This window comes from Colobus angolensis, unplaced genomic scaffold (genome assembly GCF_000951035.1).
Source record: "Colobus angolensis palliatus isolate OR3802 unplaced genomic scaffold, Cang.pa_1.0 Scaffold37, whole genome shotgun sequence".
NCBI lineage: Eukaryota > Metazoa > Chordata > Mammalia > Primates > Cercopithecidae > Colobus > Colobus angolensis.
In genome coordinates, this window is record NW_012117043.1 from 5,618,382 (window position 1) to 5,638,896 (window position 20,515).

Genomic DNA, 20,515 nt, shown 5'->3' on the forward strand with positions numbered 1-20,515 from the left:
CCCCATCAGCGTCCGCCTGGCTGGCCAGGCCTGGCCCCGGCTACCCGGGGGCGGCGGTGCGTCCGCCTCGGCTCCAGGTACAGGCAACCCTCACTGAGCGGGGAACTTAGGCAGCCCCTGATTCGAGGGCCAGGGAGCTGCTCCGGACCCCCAGAACTTAGTGGGGTCTCTCCATCATCCTAGGTGGGCAGCATATATGTCCTCCTCCTTCTGGGAAGGGGGCTGGGAGAAGAGACCAGGTAGTGATCTGATAGTGACCAAGACCTCCGGGTGGGGGGAGGCTTCTTGCTCAAATTTTGTCTCTCTGGCTGGCCCTGGAAGGGAGATGCACCTGCCATTAAGACCTGTCCTCCCCCAAAGTTTGTATGGATAAACGGAAGGTGTGGTAGGATGGCCTTGGGGGAAGCCAGGAGAAGGGTCTGGCCGGGCTCGCGCTGCTCTAGGCCAAGCCCAGATTTGGATGATACAGAACTCCTATCTTGGGGAACACCACTTCCCTGGGGGCCCAAGCAGTCTCCTAATTCCCTGCCAGTCGCTGAAGGACACCCAGGACAGTTATTGAGTGCAGAGCAGGGCTGCTGCTGGAAGCTAAAAAGGGAAAGCTTTGGCCTGGATAAAGGACCCATCTCCCAGGGCACACGTGGGTCCCAGGATCTCAAAGCACTTACGGCTCCAGGACACAGGGGTGCAGCCTTTGTACTTATACAGCAGCTGGAGACAATGGGAGGGGATGGGCAGACAGTACCCCTCTGTGCTCTTCCTAGGCAGGGATCTCTTGCTGGCTGAATGATGGGGTGGGAACCTGCGCTGGGCAGGCTGGGCTGGGGCAGGCTACCCTGGGGCCCTGTTCTCAGGTGCCTGCCCCTTGCCCCTGGGCATTTCCAGGCCACACCCCAGGAGGATGCGGACAACCTGCCCGTGATTCTAGGGGAGCCAGAGAAAGAGCAGAGGGTGCAGCAGCTGGTAAGTCCTAGGTCAAGGGCTGGAGGCAGCCTGCTGTGGGCAGATGTACCTTCCCGCATGAGGAGCCCTTGGTTCTGACCCAACAGGAATCGGAGCTCAGCAAGAAGCGGAAGAAATGCGAGAGCCTGGAGCAGGAAGCCCGGAAAAAACAGAGGCGATGTGAGGAGCTGGTGAGCTCTTGAGGGCAACCCAGAGGCCGGCTCCTCCCTTTGCCCCGGCCAGCCAGGTGGTGGGCTCCCTCTCAGCTCTGCTCCCGCCCCTGCTGCCCTCAAGAACACGGTTTCCCTCCTGCTCCTCAGTGCTTTCCTTTCCTGGCTGGTACAGGTTCCAGCAGGGGAGGAAGGCCTTGCCTGGGAGGAGGGCAGGGTCTTCTGTGCGGGGAGAGGGGAAATGTGGGTGCTGGGCCCCCTCCTGAGAGCTCCTCTGCCTGCTCAGGAACTGCAGCTGAGAGAAGCGCAGAATGAGAATGCCCGCCTGGTGGAGGAGAACTCCCGGCTCAGTGGGAGAGTCACAGAGAAGGAGCAGGTACCATTTCCGCCCAAGTGCTGTGGAGACCTGTGCTCCCACCAGAGCCCCAGTCCCCAGCCAAGGGGCTTTCTCCTCCACCCCTGAGCAGGGGTAGGGGACTGTTCCCGCTGTGAGGGCTCTGGTGGGTCAAGGCTCACCCACCCAACTCCCTGCCACTGCCCCCTCACTAGGTGGAGTGGGAGAATGCAGAGCTGAGGGGCCAGCTCCTGGGGGTGACACAGGAGAGGGACTCAGCCCTTCGCAAGAGTCAGGGCCTGCAAAGCAAGCTGGAGAGCCTGGAGCAAGTGCTGAAGGTGAGGGGATGGTGCAGGTTGGGTAAGGTGCTGGGCCCTGGCACAGGGAGCAAGTGGGACAGCAGAATATGCTTAGGGAGGGGCACTAGCTCTGAGGGCTGGGCCTGGAGCTGCAGCCCCTTGCTGTCTCCAGACTCAGTTTCCTTTGTAATAGAGGAATCTAGAGCAGATGGTGTTTGAGGCTTCCTCATCTTAGATCTTCTCTAGAAATGGCCAAGTGGGGGCGCTGGCCTTGACTCGGATCTTGTGTTTCAGCACATGCGGGAGGTGGCCCAGCGGCGACAGCAGCTGGAGGTGGAGCATGAACAGGCTCGGCTCAGCCTTCGGGAGAAGCAGGAGGAGGTCCGGAGGCTGCAGCAGGTGGGCCGGCAATGAGGGAAGCTGGCAGGCTGCCGGACACCGGCTTTGCTACTCAGTCATCCCACAAGCATTTACTGTGTGCCTGGCACTGAGCTAGGCATAGGGGAGACTGTGGGGAACAAAGACCAGGTCCCTGAGCAGTGAGCAAATTAGCAGATCCATGAGTGAGCTGATTTCAGACACTGATGTGCACAGTGGTGGAGAAGAACAGGGTGATGTGACAGAATGACTGGGATGGGGTGAGGAGCCACTTCAGAGGTCATCAGGGAAGGCCTCCCTGAGGAGATGACAATTGAGCTTGCCAGGCAGGAGGCGTAGATATGTACATGCTCTGTGGCAGGGAAGAGCTGGAGAAGCCTGAAACCAGTGTGGCTAGAATACAGCAAGGGATGGGCAGCATGGTGGGAGCAGGCAAGAACCAGATCCTGTCGGGCCTTAACGGCCATGGGAAGTTTGGGTATTTTGCTCTGTGAGTAGTTAGAAGCTCCTGAACGATCCTAAGTTGGGGAGTGACATGATCTGAGTCACAGGATGACAAAGACCAGGTCCCTGAGCAGTCAGCAAATTAGTAGATCCATGAGTGAGCTGATTTCAGACACTGATGAGCACAGTGGTGGAGAAGAACAGGGTGATGTGACAGAATGACTGGGATGGGGTGAGGAGACACTTTAGAGGTCATCAGGGAAGGCCTCCCTGAGGAGGTGACAATTGTGGCATTGTGGAGGGTGGACTATGGGAGTGGGTATGGGGCAGGGCCTGGGCAGTGGCCTGGGAGGGAGATAGTGGCTGTCTGGACAGGGATGCCTGCAGCGAAGGGAGAGACAAGTGCCCGGGTTTGAGTTATGTTTTAGAGATAGAACTGACAAGCTTCCAGCCGGGCAAGGTGGCTCATGCCTGTTATCCCAGCACTTTGGGAGGCCAAGGCGGGTGGATTACTTGAGGTCAGGAGTTTGAGGCCAGCCTGGCCAATATGGTGAATCCCCATCTCTACCAAAAATACAAAAATTAACCTGACATGGTGGCATGTGCCTGTAATCCCAGCTACTCAGGAGGCTGAGGCAGGAGAATCACTTGAACTCAGGAGGCAGAGCTTGCAGTGAGCTGAGATCGCACCACTGCACTCCAGCCTGGGCGACAGAGCAAGACTCCATCTCAAAAAGAAAAAAAAAGAAAAGAATTGACAAGGATCCCCGTGGGATTCCAGTTGAATCCCTTCTCTGTCAGCCATTTGCTGTATAAACTCAGGCGGAGGGTGGGGCTCTTCACGCTCTGCGAGGTGAAGGATGAAGGGGCAGCGGATCAGAGAGGTAGGGCATCCCGAGTGCTAAGTTCCATTTGGGCCATGTCTGAGCTACGTGTTAAATATTCAAGGGGAGCTGTCCACAGGCATTTGGATACATGAGCCTGGGGTTATGGGTAAGTTGGTCTTGGACATATTTGGAGCCATCAGCGTGTTTAGTTGCATGAGTAGATGGGAGCCCTAGGGAGAAAGTAGACAATATAAACTGGGCCCAGCACTGGGTCCAGGGGAACCCTAACATTCAAAATGGAGGGCAGGAAGCAGGCAAAAGAGGCTGAGAGCATCCAGAAAGGTAGGAGGGAAACTGGGAGGATGGTTGCTCAGGAAAGAGGGGAGCAGACTCAGCCACGCTCCTCCTGGACCCCTTTGCCTTCTGGTCTAAGGTATGGTTCAGGGTGGGTGTTCAGGAGGGAGAAACTCTTCAGCCTCCCCCTTCCCCTATCCCTCTTCCCTCTCTCCCTACCTTTTTCTTTCTACTGGCTTCTTCCTCCCCTGCCTCTGTCCTTTCTACCCTCCCTCTTTTGCATCCCTCTCTACTCCACCCCATTCCTTCTCCTTCCCTCCAGCATTTTGGTTCCTCCCACCTGTAGGCCCAGGCAGAAGCCAAGAAGGAACATGAAGGAGCCGTGCAGCTGCTGGAGGTAGGGCGCCTGGAAGTGGCCCCCAGTTCCACCATCTTGGGAGGAAGGCAGGGGAGCTCCAGATAGAGCTGGAATGGACTATGGTGGTGGGGAGAGGGGTTGCAGGAGGGGCCCTTAAATGCTCCAGGGCCTGGGGGAGTCCCCTCCACCACTGGCCTATTTCTCAGGGTGGGCATGGCTGGGCAGGGGGCTCCTAAGTCTGGTGGCAGCAGTCTCCCATTGCTGCCACCCCCGGGTGCCTTTACCCTGAGCTATCCTTCTGTTTAGGAACTGCTAGTCCAGTTCAGGGAGCTGACTGGGTGATGTCCACTTAGGCTCTCTTCTCCCCCTCCCTCTCTGGGTTAGCAACCCACAGTGCTCAGGGTTCTAACCTGTTCTCTGCTTCCTTTCCTGCAACAGTCTACCTTGGATTCCATGCAGGTAGCGCCTCATTCTCTGCTTCCCCACACCTCTCTAGGCTGGCTGGGTTGCATCTCCTCCCTCAAGGCCCAGGCAGTCCCACTCTCTCATCCAGCAGAGGGAGTATCACTGGGAGCAGACCTGAGAATCCAGAGGGGATGGGGTTCCCACAGGACATGTGCAGCTGTCCCCTCGTCCCAGGCCTGCCGCCGTGTCTGTCAGACACTGGGCCTCCCCTCTCTAGACACCCTGATCATGAGGAAGTTCATCACCAGTCTAACTTAGGAGCCTCGCCATAGAGGCGGGAAAGAGCCCCTGCTATTGGGACTCTCCTCAGACCTGAGAAAACTTCCCGGGCATTGGTCCATTCCCATGATGAAGACATCCCTGGCTCTCCTGTGAAATTTCCTGCCCACTTCTCTCAGGGAAGGGGTTTGGGTTGCTGACTATGGGAGGGTGATGAGCGGTGGAGCTGAGAAAACTCCTATGGCGACGGTGGTGATGATGGGGTGGCAACGATCCCTGTTGGCCTAGAAAGCAGCCAGAGGCAGAAGTGCCATCGCCTAGGGCCTGAGGGTTGGTGAGTGTGTGGCAGGCCCCAACCTTGGCTCTGGAGGGAGCTGGGATGAAGATGTCCCAGGACACGGCCCAGGACTTCACCCTCAGCTCTGATGCGTTAAGGGCCGTGGGGTGGCCAAAGCAAGGCTGGTGCCTAGGTCTGGGGCTGGGTGGATGGATGTGACCTGAAACCCAGTGTAGGGCTGTGTAGAGATGGCACAGGCTGGTACTGGGCAGCTTTGAGGGGCCTGGTGGCTCATGGTGGGTCTTGGCCCAGGCCCGGGTTCGAGAGCTCGAGGAACAGTGCCGCAGCCAAACCGAGCAGTTCAGCCTCCTGGCACAGGAACTCCAGGCCTTCCGCCTGCACCCGGGCCCCTTGGATCTGCTCACATCTGCCCTGGACTGCGGGGCCCTTGGAGACCGCCCACCACCCCCCTGCTGCTGCTCCGCTCCCCAGCCTTGCCGGGGGTCTGGCCCCAAAGGTAAGGTGAACCCCAGTGGCACCGGCCTGGAATCCCAAGGCCTGGGCTTTTGTATAGAGCAGAGAGTTCAGGATCAGAGAAGGCCGGCAGCTCATCCAAAGTCCACAGCAGGCTGGAGCTCTGTCTGGCTAGAACCAGGTTCTGTTGGGGAAAAATAAAGCCCGGGGGAGTGACTGTCCCAGAGTCTGGCCCAGGCATCGTGGGCCGCTGCTCCTCTCCTTCCAAAAGGACCTGAATGATCAGGGCTGAGGGTTGTGCACTAGGAGTCAGTAGCAGGCAGTGTGGTCTTGTGAAGAGTAGGGGCTTGGGGGTCAGTCAGATCTGGTGGTCCCAGCTCCGCTTACTTGACAGTCACTGTGAATTGAGAATGCTGCTTAACCTCTCTGGGCCATAGTTTCGAAAGCTGTAAGACAGGAATAATTAAATGCATCTTATCAAGCTGTTTTGACGATCATGTGAAATAGTATTTGTAAATCAGCTATACCTCTATTTAGTAAGTCTCTCTCTAAACATTTCCCTTTTGGTAAGGAAGCCCGGCTATGGAGGGCCTGGCCCCCATATCCAAGAAGCACCACCCTATCTCCTGGTCCCTCCTCAGGCCACAGACCCCAAGCCCACGTGCCATCTTCTCTTTAGACCTTGACCTCCCGCCGGGCTCCCCTGGGCGCTGCACCCCAAAGTCTTCCGAGCCTGCCCCTGCCACCCTCACTGGGGTCCCTCGAAGGACAGCCAAGAAGGCAGAGTCTCTCTCCAACTCCTCCCACTCCGAGTCCATCCACAACAGCTCCAAGTCATGCCCTACACCTGAGGTAAATGCTAGGGTGGGGCCTGAAGTTCTGGCTTTGGCTTTGGGCAGGGTGCAGGGCAGGTGGCCTTGACCTCTTCTGGAGTCCCCAGGAGTTGGGTGGCAATTTTTGGGGTCCCAAGTTGGGAGGTGGGAGGCCTGTGGATTCCTCCTGTGGGCTCGGGGCTTGGGTGGAGCCATTCCTGCCCTCCACCGCCTGCCTGCAAGCCGCACCTGGGGCCACCCCAGCCCACTCCCGGGAGGCCCAGGGAGGCTCTGGAGTGCTGGGCTGGATGGAGGAGACACTTGGGCACCAGGATCTGCATAAAGAGACTGTTCCTAAGAGCATCTGTAGTGAAAGCAGGTGGTTGCGTGAGAAAGCACATGTTCCAGGATTCAAATCCCAGCTTTGACTTAGGCAAGTCACTGAGCCTTTCTGAGCTTCGGTTTCCTTATCCGAATCCTGGAGCTAATAAAACCTGCCTTCTAAGCTTGTTGTGAGAGTTAAATGAAGAAGGAACATGCCTGTCTCAGTGCAGGGCACAGAGGATGTGTGCTCAACAGGGGGCAGCTGTTATTATTACTAAGTTCCTGGGCATCACTCATAGCTCTGGTTGTCAACTCATCCTTCTTTCTACCCACAAACCCCAGAAGGTGGAGGGGCAGGTCAGGAGCAGCTCTGTGCGCCAAACATTCAGAAAGTGGTAGAATGAAGCCCCGGGCCTCTACTGCCCCCTCGTGGGATAGAAGGGTGGTGCCAGCTTTGGATATGGTCGTGGAGAGGTTGCCCACTTGGTCCCCTTCTCCCAGGCATTGGCAGAGAAGAGAAGGCAGCCTGTTCCCCAGGCTACCCCAGCAACCTCAATGAGGGTCAGAGAGTCGGGGTGCCATGAGATTGGGGTGCCCTGGGCTGTGGGCCAGGCAAGTAGACAGGAAGTTCTGAGTTCCAGAGCTGAATGGCAGACACACTGTCACTCGGCTAGAAGCAGGGACCTCTCAAGCTCCTTCTGCCTCCTTGCTTCCAGCGATTTACAGTTGGGGTGCTTTGCTGAGGTGTTTCTTCTTTCTTTCTTTTTTTTTTTAAGACAGGGTCTCGCTCTATCGCCCAGGCTGCAGTGCAGTGGCACAATCTTGGCTCACTGCAACCTGTGCCTCCTGGGCCCAAGCGATCCTCCCACCTCTGCCTCCCAAGTAGCTGGGACCACAGGTGTGCACCACCACACCCAGCTAATTTTTGTGTTTTCAGTAGGGATGGGGTTTTGTTATGCTTCTCAGACTGGTCTCAAACTCCTGGCTCAAGCAATCTGCCCTCCTCAGCCTCTCAAAGTGCTGGGATTATAGGCGTGACCACTGCACCTGGCAACTTTGCTGAGTTTTTACTTTAAGGAACCAAACCAAATTTCTATTGACACCCACGCCCCACACCAGCATGGCCTGCGCCCCTCTGAGATGAGGCAAGTGGCTTTATTTCCTGTCGGGTGCAGCAGAGGCTCAGGGAGGGATCTGGGTTATCCCCACTGCCCCTGCCCAGGGTAGCTGGGCTCTGCCAGGACCTGTCTCAGGTACTGATTTAGAGAGCATCAGGGGGTCCTTGCCACTGGTCTTGTGCAGCATGTATGTGCTCACTTTCCCTCCTCAAAGCAATAGGTCCTCTGGCTCAGCCTGGAAACCTGCCTGCTTGGCGTTTGGCCCCAGGCCCTGAAGAGGAACCAGCCCTTTCTGTTTGCCCCCAGGTGGACACAGCCAGTGAGGTAGAGGAGCTGGAGGCAGACAGTGTCTCCCTGCTCCCAGCCACGCCAGAGGGCAGCAGGGGAGGAGCCAGGATCCAGGTCTTCCTAGCGCGTTATAGGTGGGTACCTCACCCTCACTGCCCTCGAGCCCAGCCCCAGCATTTGGGGTGTATGAGGGGGCCGAGAGGAGATAGAGACCTCTGGAAGTGGTGGGGGCGGTACAGGACACAATGGACCTATTCTCATAACCTAGTTGGGCCAAGGTGGGTGCAGTGAGGGCTGTGCTTTGCTAGTGGTGGACAACCATAACCAAGTCTCCATAAAGGCTCAGTGCAGTGGGAGACAGAAGACGGGACATGGAAGTGGAGTGTAGGTCACTCTCCTCCTCCTCCTCCTCTGTGCCTCCCCCAACAGCTACAACCCCTTTGAGGGCCCCAATGAGAATCCAGAAGCAGAGCTTCCGCTGACAGCTGGCGAGTACATCTACGTCTATGGCAACATGGATGAGGATGGCTTTTTTGAAGGTAGGAAAGTAGTAGGGGGTCATTTTGTCCATTCCCCTGCCTTTGAGTCCATGTTCCCAAAGACATCCATCCATCCATCCATCCATCCATCCATCCATCCATCCATCCATCCATTCCCTCTGCCCAGCGTGCTCAGTCCACCTTAACTTTTTAGTCTCAGCTAAAAGGCATACAGAGACCTAGTGGCCACTGGGGAAAGAGAAAGAAGGGGGTCTGGCTCCAAGCAGGACAGGACAGCATAGTCCAGATGGTAGGCAGAGTGTCACAGGAGATTTTGGCTAGATTCATTTTTGTGCGGATGGTCAGGGCATGGCCGTGTTTCACACTAGTGACACCTGAGGTCAGGTATGCAGCATAGATTTGATGCTGGACTCCAGTCAGGTACGCGAAGGAGGAATCGGGGTAAAGATCCCAGGGGAAGGTGTTCGCAAGCGGTTAGCAACTGTCAGGGCCCAGGCAGGGTGTCCGCTTCAGGGAGGTTCTGCAGCTCCTGTGGGTAGTCAGAGGGCTGACCAGGCAACTAAAGGCAGATGCCTCATTGAGACTGGGCACCATGGGCCTGCGGAAGACATGGCCTTGGGAGACTCTCTCAGGGTGGCTCTGGCCTGGGCACCACTAGGCTGAGTCCATCAGCAGCAGAGAGGTTGGCATTGTGTAGAGAATTGGATGGGGCATGGACAGGGCAGGGCGAGAGCCACAACTGTGTATAGAGATTTAGGAATGGGCTTAGCTCTGAATCTGTAACCCTGGAAGCTTGGGAGCCTGCTCAGATTCTTTTCCCTGGGTCCTCTGCCTGTTATTTGAGGAGCTGCTGGGACCCATGGTACCTGGCTTTGTGGCCTAAACAGTTAAGCTTCCTGCAGGGGTAGATTACGAAGATCAGAATTAATAAAAAGGTTTCAGGAAAACAATACTTTATAAATGAAGAAAGAAAAAAAAAAACCACCCAAATCAAAAACCAAAACCCAAACACCCTTTTTTTGGAGGCAGGCAGCAAAGGCATAAGTATTAACTAACCACAAATGACTAGAATTTGAACTCTGCAATCTGGGATAAATTGGGATAGATGTAGAGGCATGTAGACTACTGGGGGCAAGATGCCGTATTCCCTGTCCAACCGTAGCTAAAGGACTGCTTCCTCTACATCTGGGCCATCTAGGCTGTTCTCAGCTGTGTGGGCTTCTGGAGCATGTGCCTGACTCTGGCCCAGGCTCCAGCTTCAGCCCTGCGGGCTGGAGATCCTCTTACTCTGAGGATTCCTGCCTTCGTCTCCCTCTCCACAGTGCTGGAGCTGATGATCGTTTCCTAGGGCTGCAGGAACAATTACATGGAGTGACTTGAAACAATAGACATTTATTCTCTCACTGGCCTCTTCCGGAGGCCAGAAGTCTGAAGTCAAGGTATTCACAGAACTGCATCCCCCGTGGGGGCTCTAGGGGAGGTTCCGTTCCTTGTCCCTTTCAGCTTCCGGTGGCTCCAGTTGTTCCTTGGCTTATGGCCACCTCACTCCAGTCTCTGTGTCTATGGTCACCATCGCCTCCTCCTCTTAATGTTTCTCCTCTGAGTGTCTCTTATAAAAACACTTGTCATTAGATTTAGGACCCACCCAGATAATCTAGGATGATCTCATCTCAAGATCCTTAACTTAATTACATCTGCAAAGACTCTTTTTCCAAATAAGGTCATGTTCACAAGTTCCAGGGATTAGAACATGGACATGTCTTTGGGTGGTCACCATTCAACCCTCTACGGTGCTTATTCTATCAGTGAATTTATTGACAGTCCCTCTTGTTTCTTGAAGTTCCTTACTTTTTTTTTTTTTTTCCTAGCATAGAGAGAGAGAGGGTGGAGGTGGGGGGCACAGATGACTGTTGGGGGAAACTCCAGGCCCCGCTGCAGCTCAGACCTGCCTACACTCACCCCTCTCCCCTAAGCCCTGGCTCATGCTCCCCCTTCCTCCCAATAAAGCAGACCAGCTGCCAGCTGTCTGTTTCCTGAGAACTTTTCTCTTCTTTAAATTGGCCGTGACATGACATGTTAGGTGCCCAGCTTCCTTGACATCCCTCAATCAAACAACAACAGCAAATGTTTTAAAATACTCTCTTGTCAAGTCTTCAGGAGAACCGACGCAGGTAACAAAACATAACCATTTGGTAACAAAACGTAACCATTGGTGGCTGCCTGGATTGATTGCTGTCAGTCATGCTCCTAGATGCAGGCCTGCTGGGGGTCCTGATCCTTCTAGAACTTACAAGTGACTCTTTTCACTAGCACTTACTTCATTTGTCTCTAAAGATTCCTTCCCTTACTCTGCTGAGTTGGTTGTCTCTCTCTCCCTCTGGGGATTCTGCTGTTCACAAAGGGAAGTTGAGGGGCACCCTGGCCCCTATTCCTCAGGCCCAGGTAAAACCCAATCAGCAGAATTTTTTTTTTTTGGATACAGCATCTTGCTTTGTCGCCCAGGCTGGAGTGTGGTGGCGCGATTACAGCTTGTAGCTTCTGCCTCCCGGACTCAAGCAATCCTTCCACCTCAGGCTCCTAAGTAGCTGCAACTACAGGCGTGCCACCACTCCCAGCTAATTTTTGCATTTTTTGTAGAGATGGGGTTTTGCCATGTTGCCCAGACTCGTCACAAACTCCTGGGCTCAAGCAATCTGCCTGCCTCTGCCTCTTGAAGTGCTGGGATTACAGGCATAAGTCATCATGCCTGGCCAGTTTTCTCATCTTGACCTGCTTATTTTTTAAAACTTTAATATGAAATTATGAAATTATTACCGCAATTTTTAACACAAAAGTTTTCAAATGTACAGAATACATTTGAATACTTATATACCCAGCACCTAGATTCAACAATTGTTAAAACGTTGGCATATTTGCTTTATCTGTATGTAGGTTAAAAATGATTTTAAAAGCATTGTGATATTTTACTTTGAAATACTCAACATGCTTATTTAGAACATGATATTCTCCTCCTTCCTCGCAGTCCGAGTGTCACCTGGTAGCTTATTAGAATCACAGGATCTCAGCCCCATCCAGAGAGTTAGAATCTGCATTTTAATAAATAGCCAGGTGATTCATATCCAAGTTAAAACTGAAGCAGCACTGTCCTATAGAAGCAAAATACTATTATCAGACCTATCTCTAATCCAGATCTTTACAGCTCTTGTCTTTTAAAAGAATTGACAGTTAAATGTTGATTTGAATCAAATGCTGAAGATCACCCACTAGCAGTTGCTAAAATACATTTACTATACCATTTTTTCTTTATCTCCTCTCTGTCTTCCCCTGCCCTGCCCTTTCCTGTCCTCCTCCTGCCAGGAGAGCTCATGGATGGCCGAAGGGGCCTGGTCCCTTCCAATTTTGTAGAGCGTGTGTCGGATGACGACCTCCTGACCTCCCTCCCTCCGGAGCTGGCTGATTTGTCCCACAGCTCAGGCCCTGAACTCAGTTTCCTGAGTGTGGGTGGGGGTGGCAGCAGTAGCGGGGGCCAAAGCAGCGGGGGACGGGGCCAGCCCAGACCTGAGGAAGAGGATGCAGGGGACCAGCTCAGTGTGAGCCCATCACCGGAGGGCCTGGGCGAGCCTCCTGCTGTGCCTTACCCCCGCTGTCTGGTGGTCCTCAAGCAGCTGGCCCACAGTGTGGTGCTGGCCTGGGAACCCCCTCCTGAGCGAGTGGAGCTACACGGCTTCCATATCTGTGTGAATGGGGAGCTGCGGCAGGCCCTGGGGCCTGGGGCGCCACCCAAGGCTGTGCTGGAGAACCTGGACCTGCGGGCCGGGCCCCTTCACATTTCTGTCCAGGCCCTGACCAGCCGGGGCAGCTCCGACCCACTGCGCTGTTGCTTGGCAGTGGGTGCCCGGGCTGGAGTGGTGCCCAGCCAGCTGCGGGTCCATCGGTTGACAGCCACATCTGCTGAGATCACCTGGGTGCCCGGCAATAGCAACTTGGCCCATGCCATCTACCTCAATGGGGAAGAGTGCCCACCTGCCAGCCCCAGTACCTACTGGGCCACCTTCTGCCACTTACGGCCTGGCACACCCTATCAGGCCCAAGTGGAGGCTCAGCTCCCACCCCAAGGGTCCTGGGAACCAGGCTGGGAGAGGCTGGAGCAGCGGGCTGCCACCCTGCAGTTCACCACACTCCCAGCAGGTATGTGGGCTTGGGCTCTGTTGTCCAGAACACCCAGGAGGCCAGGCCATGGGTGATGGAAGAAGGGGACCCTGATCTTATTTGCATTATCAGAGAAATGACAAATTGGGCAGGTATCTCTGATAGGGAGCATCCTGCATCACTGGGTCTTGTGCCTCCCTGCCCCCAGGCCCGCCTGATGCCCCTCTGGATGTGCAGATCGAGCCTGGGCCCTCCCCTGGAATCTTGATCATCAGTTGGCTCCCAGTCACCATCGATGCTGCTGGCACATCCAACGGTGTCCGGGTCACAGGCTATGCCATCTATGCTGATGGGCAGAAGGTATGGCCCTACCCACTGTACCTTGGGAGTGGAGGTGGATCCCTTCTTGCTATGCTCAGAGACCAAGGCTCTCTGACCTGGCACAGAGATGCCCAGCCCCTGGCATTTGGGCACCATGAGGCAGATGGGTTAAGAGCATGGGCTTTGGCAGCACATGACGGATTTTAGAACTGTTCCACCACTGAAGCCATGTGGCCAGGAGGATGAAATGAGATAGGCCATGCAGGGGGCTTAGCACAGTACCTGGCATAATGCTAGCTGCCACTGCTGTCAGTACATCATCACGCTTGGCTGTCTCAGCCTCTGCTTCCCATCCTGTGCCCCCTCCACCCTACAGATCATGGAGGTGGCCTCGCCCACGGCAGGCAGTGTGCTCGTGGAGTTGTCCCAGCTGCAGCTGCTGCAGGTGTGTCGTGAGGTGGTCGTGCGTACCATGTCGCCCGACGGGGAGTCGGCGGACTCCATCCCGGCTCCTATCACTCCCGCCCTGGCTCCAGCCAGCCTGCCAGCCCGAGTCTCCTGCCCCTCACCGCGACCAAGCCCAGAGGCCAGAGCACCCCTTGCTTCAGCCTCCCCAGGGCCTGGAGACCCCAGCTCTCCTCTCCAGCACCCTGCTCCCCTTGGAACTCAAGAGCCCCCAGGAGCACCCCCTGCAAGCCCTTCCAGAGAGATGCCAAAAGGGTCCCACGAGGATCCTCCAGCACCTTGCTCCCAGGTACCCTGTTCGGGGAGAGGGGAGCAGGTGCATGCTGGGAGAGGGACCTGGGCTTGGGTCCTTCCTCAGTGCTCTCTGTTCCAGGAGGAGGCTGGGGCAGCAGTGCTGGGCACCTCAGAGGAGAGGACAGCCAGCACATCCACCCTGGGTGAGAAGGACCCTGGCCCCGCAGCTCCCTCACTGGGCAAGCAGGAGGCCGAGTGGACTGCAGGAGAGGCCTGCCCGGCCCCCAGCTCCGCCCAGGGAGCACTGGCCCAGCAGGCGCCAAATACCGAGGCGTGCCAAGGAGGAGACCCAGGGTCTGGGCTGAGGCCCAGGGCTGAGGTAGGGGTTTGGGGACACACTGTCACTTCAGAGAATTGGGGCCTGCCTCCCTACCTTCTGCCAGCCCAAATCCAGTTGCCCTCTCTGCCTGTCCTCTGCTCTGGTCCTGCTGTCACACCTTTGGCTGTGCTGTGTGTCTGTCTTTCTTCTAGGATTTCTCTGTCCCATGTGGCTCTCATCTCCCTTCTCCCACCCTGCCCCCGACCCATGGTGTACCTCCCCCATTTAGGGCATGGCTCTTTCTCCCTCTGCCAAAGGACCCTTGTTATTGTGGCTGGGGCTGACCCTGCCTGGATCCCCCTGTGCCCCTCACTGTCCTTAGCTCTCCTGCCTTGCCTCACCTCTTGCAGAAGGAGGACGCGGCAGAGCTCGGGGTTCATCTGGTGAACTCCCTCGTGGACCACGGCCGCAACTCAGACTTGTCAGACATCCAGGAGGAAGAGGAAGAGGAGGAGGAGGAAGAGGAGCTGGGTTCCAGGACTTGCTCCTTCCAGAAGCAGGTTGCTGGCAACAGCATCAGGGAGAATGGGGCCAAGGTAACAGGGTATGGATGGGCTGCTGTGCTCCAGGCCTCAGTCTCTGGGGCCTGCCAACTGTGTATCAGCAGCTGCTCTGACTGCCACTGAGTGCCAGTAACATTCTAGGTCTGTGGCCTGGGCCCTGTCCTAAGCAGAAGATAGTAAGTGGCCCAAGATTGGCCTCTGCCCTCCTGGAAAGAAAGGGGAAGAGGAGGAACTCATTTCTGCACCTTCTCTCCCTCCAGCCCACCAGATACAGCATCCTGGCCAAGGGAGGCTGGTGCCACCTAAGATTCTTGTGCTGGTAGCTTCTGGGGAGGGGATGCGGAGGCCTGCTCCTCAATGCTCCTGTTCCACAGGGGCTGGTGACAGTTCCTAGAGCGTGTTCCCTAATTCTTCCTTTGGCTCTCACTGGATATATGTGCAACTTTGGGCCAGCCAGTGTCCCTCTGGTTCCTTCCTCTCGGAGGAAGCTGTGGGAGGGCTGTGGGGTTGTCCGTAACCCCTGCCTTCGTTTGAGGGCAAAGATCACAGCTCTCTCTCCTCTTCCCCACACATCTCTCTTCCCTGCTGCATTCTACTCCCACCTCCCCACCTCCACCAGTCCCAGCCCGATCCCTTTTGTGAGACTGATAGCGATGAGGAGATCTTGGAGCAGATCCTGGAGCTGCCCCTCCAGCAGTTCTGCAGCAAGAAGCTCTTTAGCATCCCCGAGGAGGAGGAGGAGGAAGAGGAGGACGAGGAGGAGGAGAAGCCAGGGGCAGGCTGTTCTTCCCAAGACCCTGGCCCATCTGAACCTGCATTGCTGGGGCTGGGCTGTGCCAGTGGTCAGCCCCGAAGACCTGGCCAATGTCCCTTGTCTCCTGAGCCCTCCAGGGCTGGAGACTGCCTGGAGGACATGCCTGGATTAGTTGGTGGAAGCAGTCGGAGGAGAGGAGGGGGCTCCCCTGAGAAGCCCCCAAGCCGCAGGCGGCCTCCAGATCCCCGTGAACACTGCAGCCGACTTCTCAGCAACAATGGGCCCCAGGCTTCTGGACGACCCGGCCCCACGCGGGAGAGGGGTGGCCTCCCCGTAATTGAGGGCCCCAGGACTGGACTAGAGGCTAGCGGGAGAGGGCGGCTGGGCCCTTCCCGGAGGTGCTCCCGTGGCCGGGCGCTGGAGCCTGGCCTGGCCAGCTGCCTTTCCCCCAAATGCTTGGAAATCAGCATTGAATATGACTCGGAGGACGAGCAGGAGGCGGGCAGCGGGGGCATCAGCATCACCAGCTCCTGCTACCCTGGAGATGGGGAGGCCTGGGGCACAGCAACCGTAGGAAGGCCCAGGGGGCCTCCGAAGGCCAATTCAGGCCCCAAACCCTACCCACACCTCCCAGCCTGGGAGAAAGGGGAGCCAGAGCGGAGAGGCCGCAGTGCGACGGGCAAAGCCAAGGAGCCACTCTCCCGGGTCCGTGCTCACTCCCCGCCCTGGGGAGCCCCTGCCTGCTGCCGCCTGGTGGCCCTGCTTGCTGCCTACCAGCAGCTCCCATTCCACGCTGCCGCCTCCATCAGCAGAGGTGGGGCCGGGCCTCCGGGCTCCCTCACCTGCCTCCTCCCACCCACATTCCACTGCTTTGCTGCTTCTGCTGATCAGAACTGGGATGCACAATATTCTGTCACTAGTCACCTGTTGCGGCCTTTGGGCAGGGCTGCCCTTTCCTCTGCATAGCTAGTTATGGCTTCAGGATGCTGACTGTGATGCCATGTCCAGGGTCACCTGCCGTGATGCTGATGGGAGGCCCTCCTCTGGCAGGCTCCTCAGCCAACTCCAGTCCCCTCTACTCCACTCATCTACTTGGGGGCTGGGGCTGGGGCCTCCCCTCCTGCCCTCCCTCCCACTGTGGGAGCGTCTGAGGTCTCCAGCAGGCCGGGCGAGACTCCAGGAGAGGAATGCTGTGCTCCTGCGCTGCTGTGCTGCTTATGCTGATGGGGCAGAGCTGGGGGAGCACGGGCCCACCAGAGGGATGGTGTGTTACTTCTGCCATCTGTTGCCCTCTTTTTGCAGGCAACAGAGACCAGAGAAGCCAGAGGGCAGGACAACTCTGGGCGGAGAGGCCCCCAGAAGAGAGGTGCCCGAGTCCCCAGGCCAAGCACTGCAGAGCTAGGTGAGCATCTGATGGGGGTTGAGCTAAAACTCCTCAGCCAGAGCTCGCTGCATCACCGCCCTCTCCACTGTCTCCACAGTCCCTGTGAGGAGCCCGTCAGAAGCATTGGCTTACCAGCACCTACCCGTCAGGATCTTTGTGGCTCTGTTTGACTACGACCCCGTGTCAATGTCACCCAATCCTGATGCTGGAGAAGAAGAGCTTCCCTTCCGAGAGGGTCAGATCCTGAAGGTGACTGATTCGCCATCAGGGCTCAGAGCTCCAAACACCAGCTAGGTCTTCCCTCCTCCCTCCTTTCCTCCACTGGAGGTAGCACAGAATCATGGTGGAGAACACGGCTTCTAGAGCAGATGATGTGGGTTTGGACCCTGACTCTGCCGCTTCCAGCTGTGTAACCTTGAGTAGATTACCTAGGTCCTCTGGGTCTCAGTTTTCTTATTGGTAAAATGGGGATAATATTCGTGTCTATCTCACAGGGTAGTTTGTGGATTAAATGATCCAATGTACATAAAGTACTTAAACTGCCTGACACATAGGCAGCACAGTCTAACTATCTGCTGCTGACATTGCTATTTTTATTATTCCTCTAAGTATTGACTGAAGGCATTTTGCTATTGCTCTGAGATTAAGGAGATCCACTCTGGGGTGGGCAAAGGGCATGGCCGTGTAGACAGTGAATGGGGATGATACAGAAAGGGCTATTTTCTCCTATTCCTCTGCTCCTCTTCTTTTCTGTTTTTCCCCCTTTCCCCTTCCATGGCCTACGAAAGGGAGAACATTCTGCATTTCCAAGTGGGGTGTTGCTGGGGTTCGGGGCCTGGGGCACAGGGAGCGAGCAGAACTGGCTGAGACCACTGTTCTTTGCCTCCAGGTGTTTGGGGACAAGGATGCCGACGGCTTCTACCAGGGCGAAGGTGGGGGCCGGACAGGCTACATTCCCTGCAACATGGTGGCTGAGGTGGCTGTGGACAGCCCTGCCGGGAGACAGCAGCTGCTCCAGCGGGGTTATTTGTCCCCAGATATTCTCCTCGAGGGCTCAGGTATGACCTGCTGCTGTCCCTCACCCCCCTCCTACCAGCCCTCTTCCAACGCCACCTGACCCCGAGCAATTGTTGTGTCTGGGGTGCCCCCACTTACCCAGACTCTAGCAGAGCCTTGGAGCCTTGAGAACCCTGTGGCATGGTGGTCAGACTGCACGTGGGCTGGCCACATGGAGTGGGCGTCTGTTGCGGAGGGGAGTACAGTCATGCAGCCAGGAGTTGTGGGTCCTGGAGGTTGGGTGGGGCTCTTGTCAGGGATGGGAGATGAATGCCCTCATGAAACAAGCTCAGTAAGCCAGCACGGCCCTGAGAGGAAACTCCAGAGTCCCAGTCCTGTCTCTCCTACCTCCCCTGCCTCGCTTTCTCTCTGCTTTCCTGGATCAGGGAATGGTCCCTTTGTGTACTCCACAGCCCGCACAACTGGGCCTCCTCCCAAGCCCCGCCGCTCCAAGAAAGGTGGGTAAGACCCCATTCTCTCTCAGGTGCTGGGAGGGTGTGTGTGCGGGTGGGGTGGTGCTGCTTGGCTGTCTGGGGAGGCACCTCTGGAGTTTTGAGCAGGTAAAGGGAATCAGGGCAGACCACCGACATCCTCTGCCTCCCCTTGTGGGTGGCTTTTTTTCCGGTGGGGATGAGGGATGGTTTGTGGAGCTCTCTGTCCCCACAGGCACCTGACTGAAAAATCCGTGAACCCCGGACATGCCATTTAGCCTTTCTGGGTGTTAGTTCACTGCCACACCAAAGGGCTGGGGAGATGCGCCCTCAGCAGCCTTCCCTGCCTGCCTCCTTGTGTGTGTGTGTCTGGCCTGTGCTGCAGCACCTGCAGCCTGGGCGGGCAGGGCGGGGTGGGGCTCACAGGCACATTCTCTCCACAGCTGAGTCGGAAGGCCCTGCCCGGCCCTGTCCAGGTGAAGGAACATCCCTGGGCCCGGGAGGCTGGGGAAGGAGATAGGGTGGGTGGCCCCTCTGGCCTCGCCCCAGGGGCTACAACTAGTGGGGAGGTGGTGACAGGGGTTCGGCAGGGGTCCAGGGCAGAAGACAGGATGGAGTAAAGGGCTCTCCAGAGAGTCCAGATTCTTCTCCTCCTCCCCCTGCAGGCCCCCCTAAGCTGGTCCCCTCTGCTGAGCTGAAAGCTCCCCGCTCCATGGTGGCTGCATTTGACTACAACCCCCAGGAGAGTTCCCCCAATATGGACGTGGAGGTGAGGACCCTCAGACAGAGCCCAGCAAAGGGGGCAGTGGCAGAGCCTTCCTGGGCCTGATGCCCTCCTCTTGTTTTCCACAGGCAGAGCTGCCCTTCCGGGCAGGGGATGTCATTACTGTGTTTGGGGGCATGGACGATGACGGTTTCTACTATGTGAGAACATTGTTGGGGAGGGTGGACCACACCCCAGCCCCCCAGACTTCCCAGGCAGGGCTCTCCCAGAGCCGGGCAGGGGGATGGGCAAGGAACCCTCAGGAAGTCTGGAGGAATGGAACGGGCCAGCTCCCTGGACAGTGGTTTTGGCCCCAGCTATTCTCCAGGGGCATCAGGGTCGAGGGGCAGAGCTAGAGCCTCTCTCGTGATCTCAGTCTCACCAGCCTCTCCTCTCCAGGGGGAATTAAATGGACAAAGGGGCCTGGTTCCATCCAACTTCCTGGAGGGCCCTGGGCCTGAGGCAGGAGGCCTGGACAGGGAACCCAGGACATCCCAGGCTGAGAGTCAGGTCAGTGAGGAGCTGGGCTCCCAGCTTGGCAGGGCGGTCTGCCCTACTGGTGGGGTGGTAGGGCCAGGGCAGTGTTGCAGCAGGGGTGCAGCTGGGGTGGTCATGCAGGTAAGCACTGTGTCCAGTGCAGAGCTGCTAAGTGACCACCAGAGGGGAGCCCCACCAGGCAGCTGCCCCTGAGTATGTGCCCCTCTCTGCAGAGGGGTGATAGCTGTGACCCTGACCCTCAGGCCATCTGACCGGCTGCCAACACCTGGGGGCTGACGCAGGTGGGGGGCCCTGTGGAAAAGGACCCCACTGCCTCACACCTGTAGCCAATCAAAGTCCCTGTTTCAGGATACTCCCACCCTGGGCGGTCTCCCTACCTCCCAGGTGCCTTTGGAAGCCAGTTGCCCAGCCAGGCCCAGCTTCCTGGGTTCTCATTCCTAGAGCTTACCTCTCCTTGGGGTGGGTGGAATACAACTAAGCCTCCACCCTCAGAGGGCAGGGAGAGAGGGTGAAGAGGCCAAGCCCCAGCCAGAAAACTCAGGGCTTCCATGTGTAAACGCAAAGGCCTTGGAGAGCAGGGCCCACCAATGTACAGGGCCACCTGGCGGCCGGGCGGAGAAGGTGCGGGTCTGCCTGTAACCCATCTCCTCTCTTTGTTCCCTGTCCTCAGAGAACGAGGAGGAGAAGAGTCCAGTGCTAGATGGAGATAGATATATGTAGAGAGAGCAACATGTAAGTGGGGGGACTGCCCCGCTGTGTGACCCCTCACGCCCACTTGACCATAATCAGACAGCACTCCTTTGTCTCAAATACTGGAGCTGACCCAGCTTTCCCACTGTCGTCCAGGGAATGGCAAAGGAGAGCTTGCCATGAGCCAGATTTGCATAGAGTCATCCCTCCCCCTCCCTGCTCCCCTTGCCTTGCCTTTACCCAGGGCAGTGCCAGCTGTCATAGGATTACTAATATTATGATACTGTGTGGCTATGGTATTATAATATTATGATACTGTGTGGCTATGGTATTATAATATTATGATACTGTGTGGCTATGGTATT

At 56.8% G+C, this 20,515-nt stretch overlaps 1 protein-coding gene across 3 annotated transcripts in view; it reads left to right on the forward strand.

The window, feature by feature from the left end:
- The window catches only part of BZRAP1 (benzodiazepine receptor (peripheral) associated protein 1), a 27,840-nt gene that overhangs the window by 4,465 nt on the left and 2,860 nt on the right, over window positions 1-20,515 (forward strand). For 2 of the 3 annotated variants that reach the window (XM_011953698.1, XM_011953700.1), the window contains 26 exons: window positions 886-963; window positions 1,050-1,133; window positions 1,399-1,488; window positions 1,662-1,784; window positions 2,040-2,144; window positions 4,035-4,085; window positions 4,485-4,505; window positions 5,320-5,524; window positions 6,161-6,333; window positions 8,042-8,157; window positions 8,453-8,562; window positions 11,881-12,711; window positions 12,881-13,032; window positions 13,370-13,747; window positions 13,832-14,071; window positions 14,422-14,607; window positions 15,194-16,033; window positions 16,631-16,730; window positions 16,810-16,961; window positions 17,602-17,770; window positions 18,155-18,226; window positions 18,643-18,675; window positions 18,865-18,968; window positions 19,052-19,123; window positions 19,362-19,472; window positions 20,131-20,192. In XM_011953698.1, the coding sequence (XP_011809088.1) occupies window positions 886-963; window positions 1,050-1,133; window positions 1,399-1,488; window positions 1,662-1,784; window positions 2,040-2,144; window positions 4,035-4,085; window positions 4,485-4,505; window positions 5,320-5,524; window positions 6,161-6,333; window positions 8,042-8,157; window positions 8,453-8,562; window positions 11,881-12,711; window positions 12,881-13,032; window positions 13,370-13,747; window positions 13,832-14,071; window positions 14,422-14,607; window positions 15,194-16,033; window positions 16,631-16,730; window positions 16,810-16,961; window positions 17,602-17,770; window positions 18,155-18,226; window positions 18,643-18,675; window positions 18,865-18,968; window positions 19,052-19,123; window positions 19,362-19,472; window positions 20,131-20,160 (4,626 nt within the window). In that variant the 3' untranslated portion in view covers window positions 20,161-20,192. The remainder of the gene's footprint in view (window positions 1-885; window positions 964-1,049; window positions 1,134-1,398; window positions 1,489-1,661; window positions 1,785-2,039; window positions 2,145-4,034; window positions 4,086-4,484; window positions 4,506-5,319; window positions 5,525-6,160; window positions 6,334-8,041; window positions 8,158-8,452; window positions 8,563-11,880; window positions 12,712-12,880; window positions 13,033-13,369; window positions 13,748-13,831; window positions 14,072-14,421; window positions 14,608-15,193; window positions 16,034-16,630; window positions 16,731-16,809; window positions 16,962-17,601; window positions 17,771-18,154; window positions 18,227-18,642; window positions 18,676-18,864; window positions 18,969-19,051; window positions 19,124-19,361; window positions 19,473-20,130; window positions 20,193-20,515) is intronic. The other variant, XM_011953699.1, reaches the window with a different exon arrangement.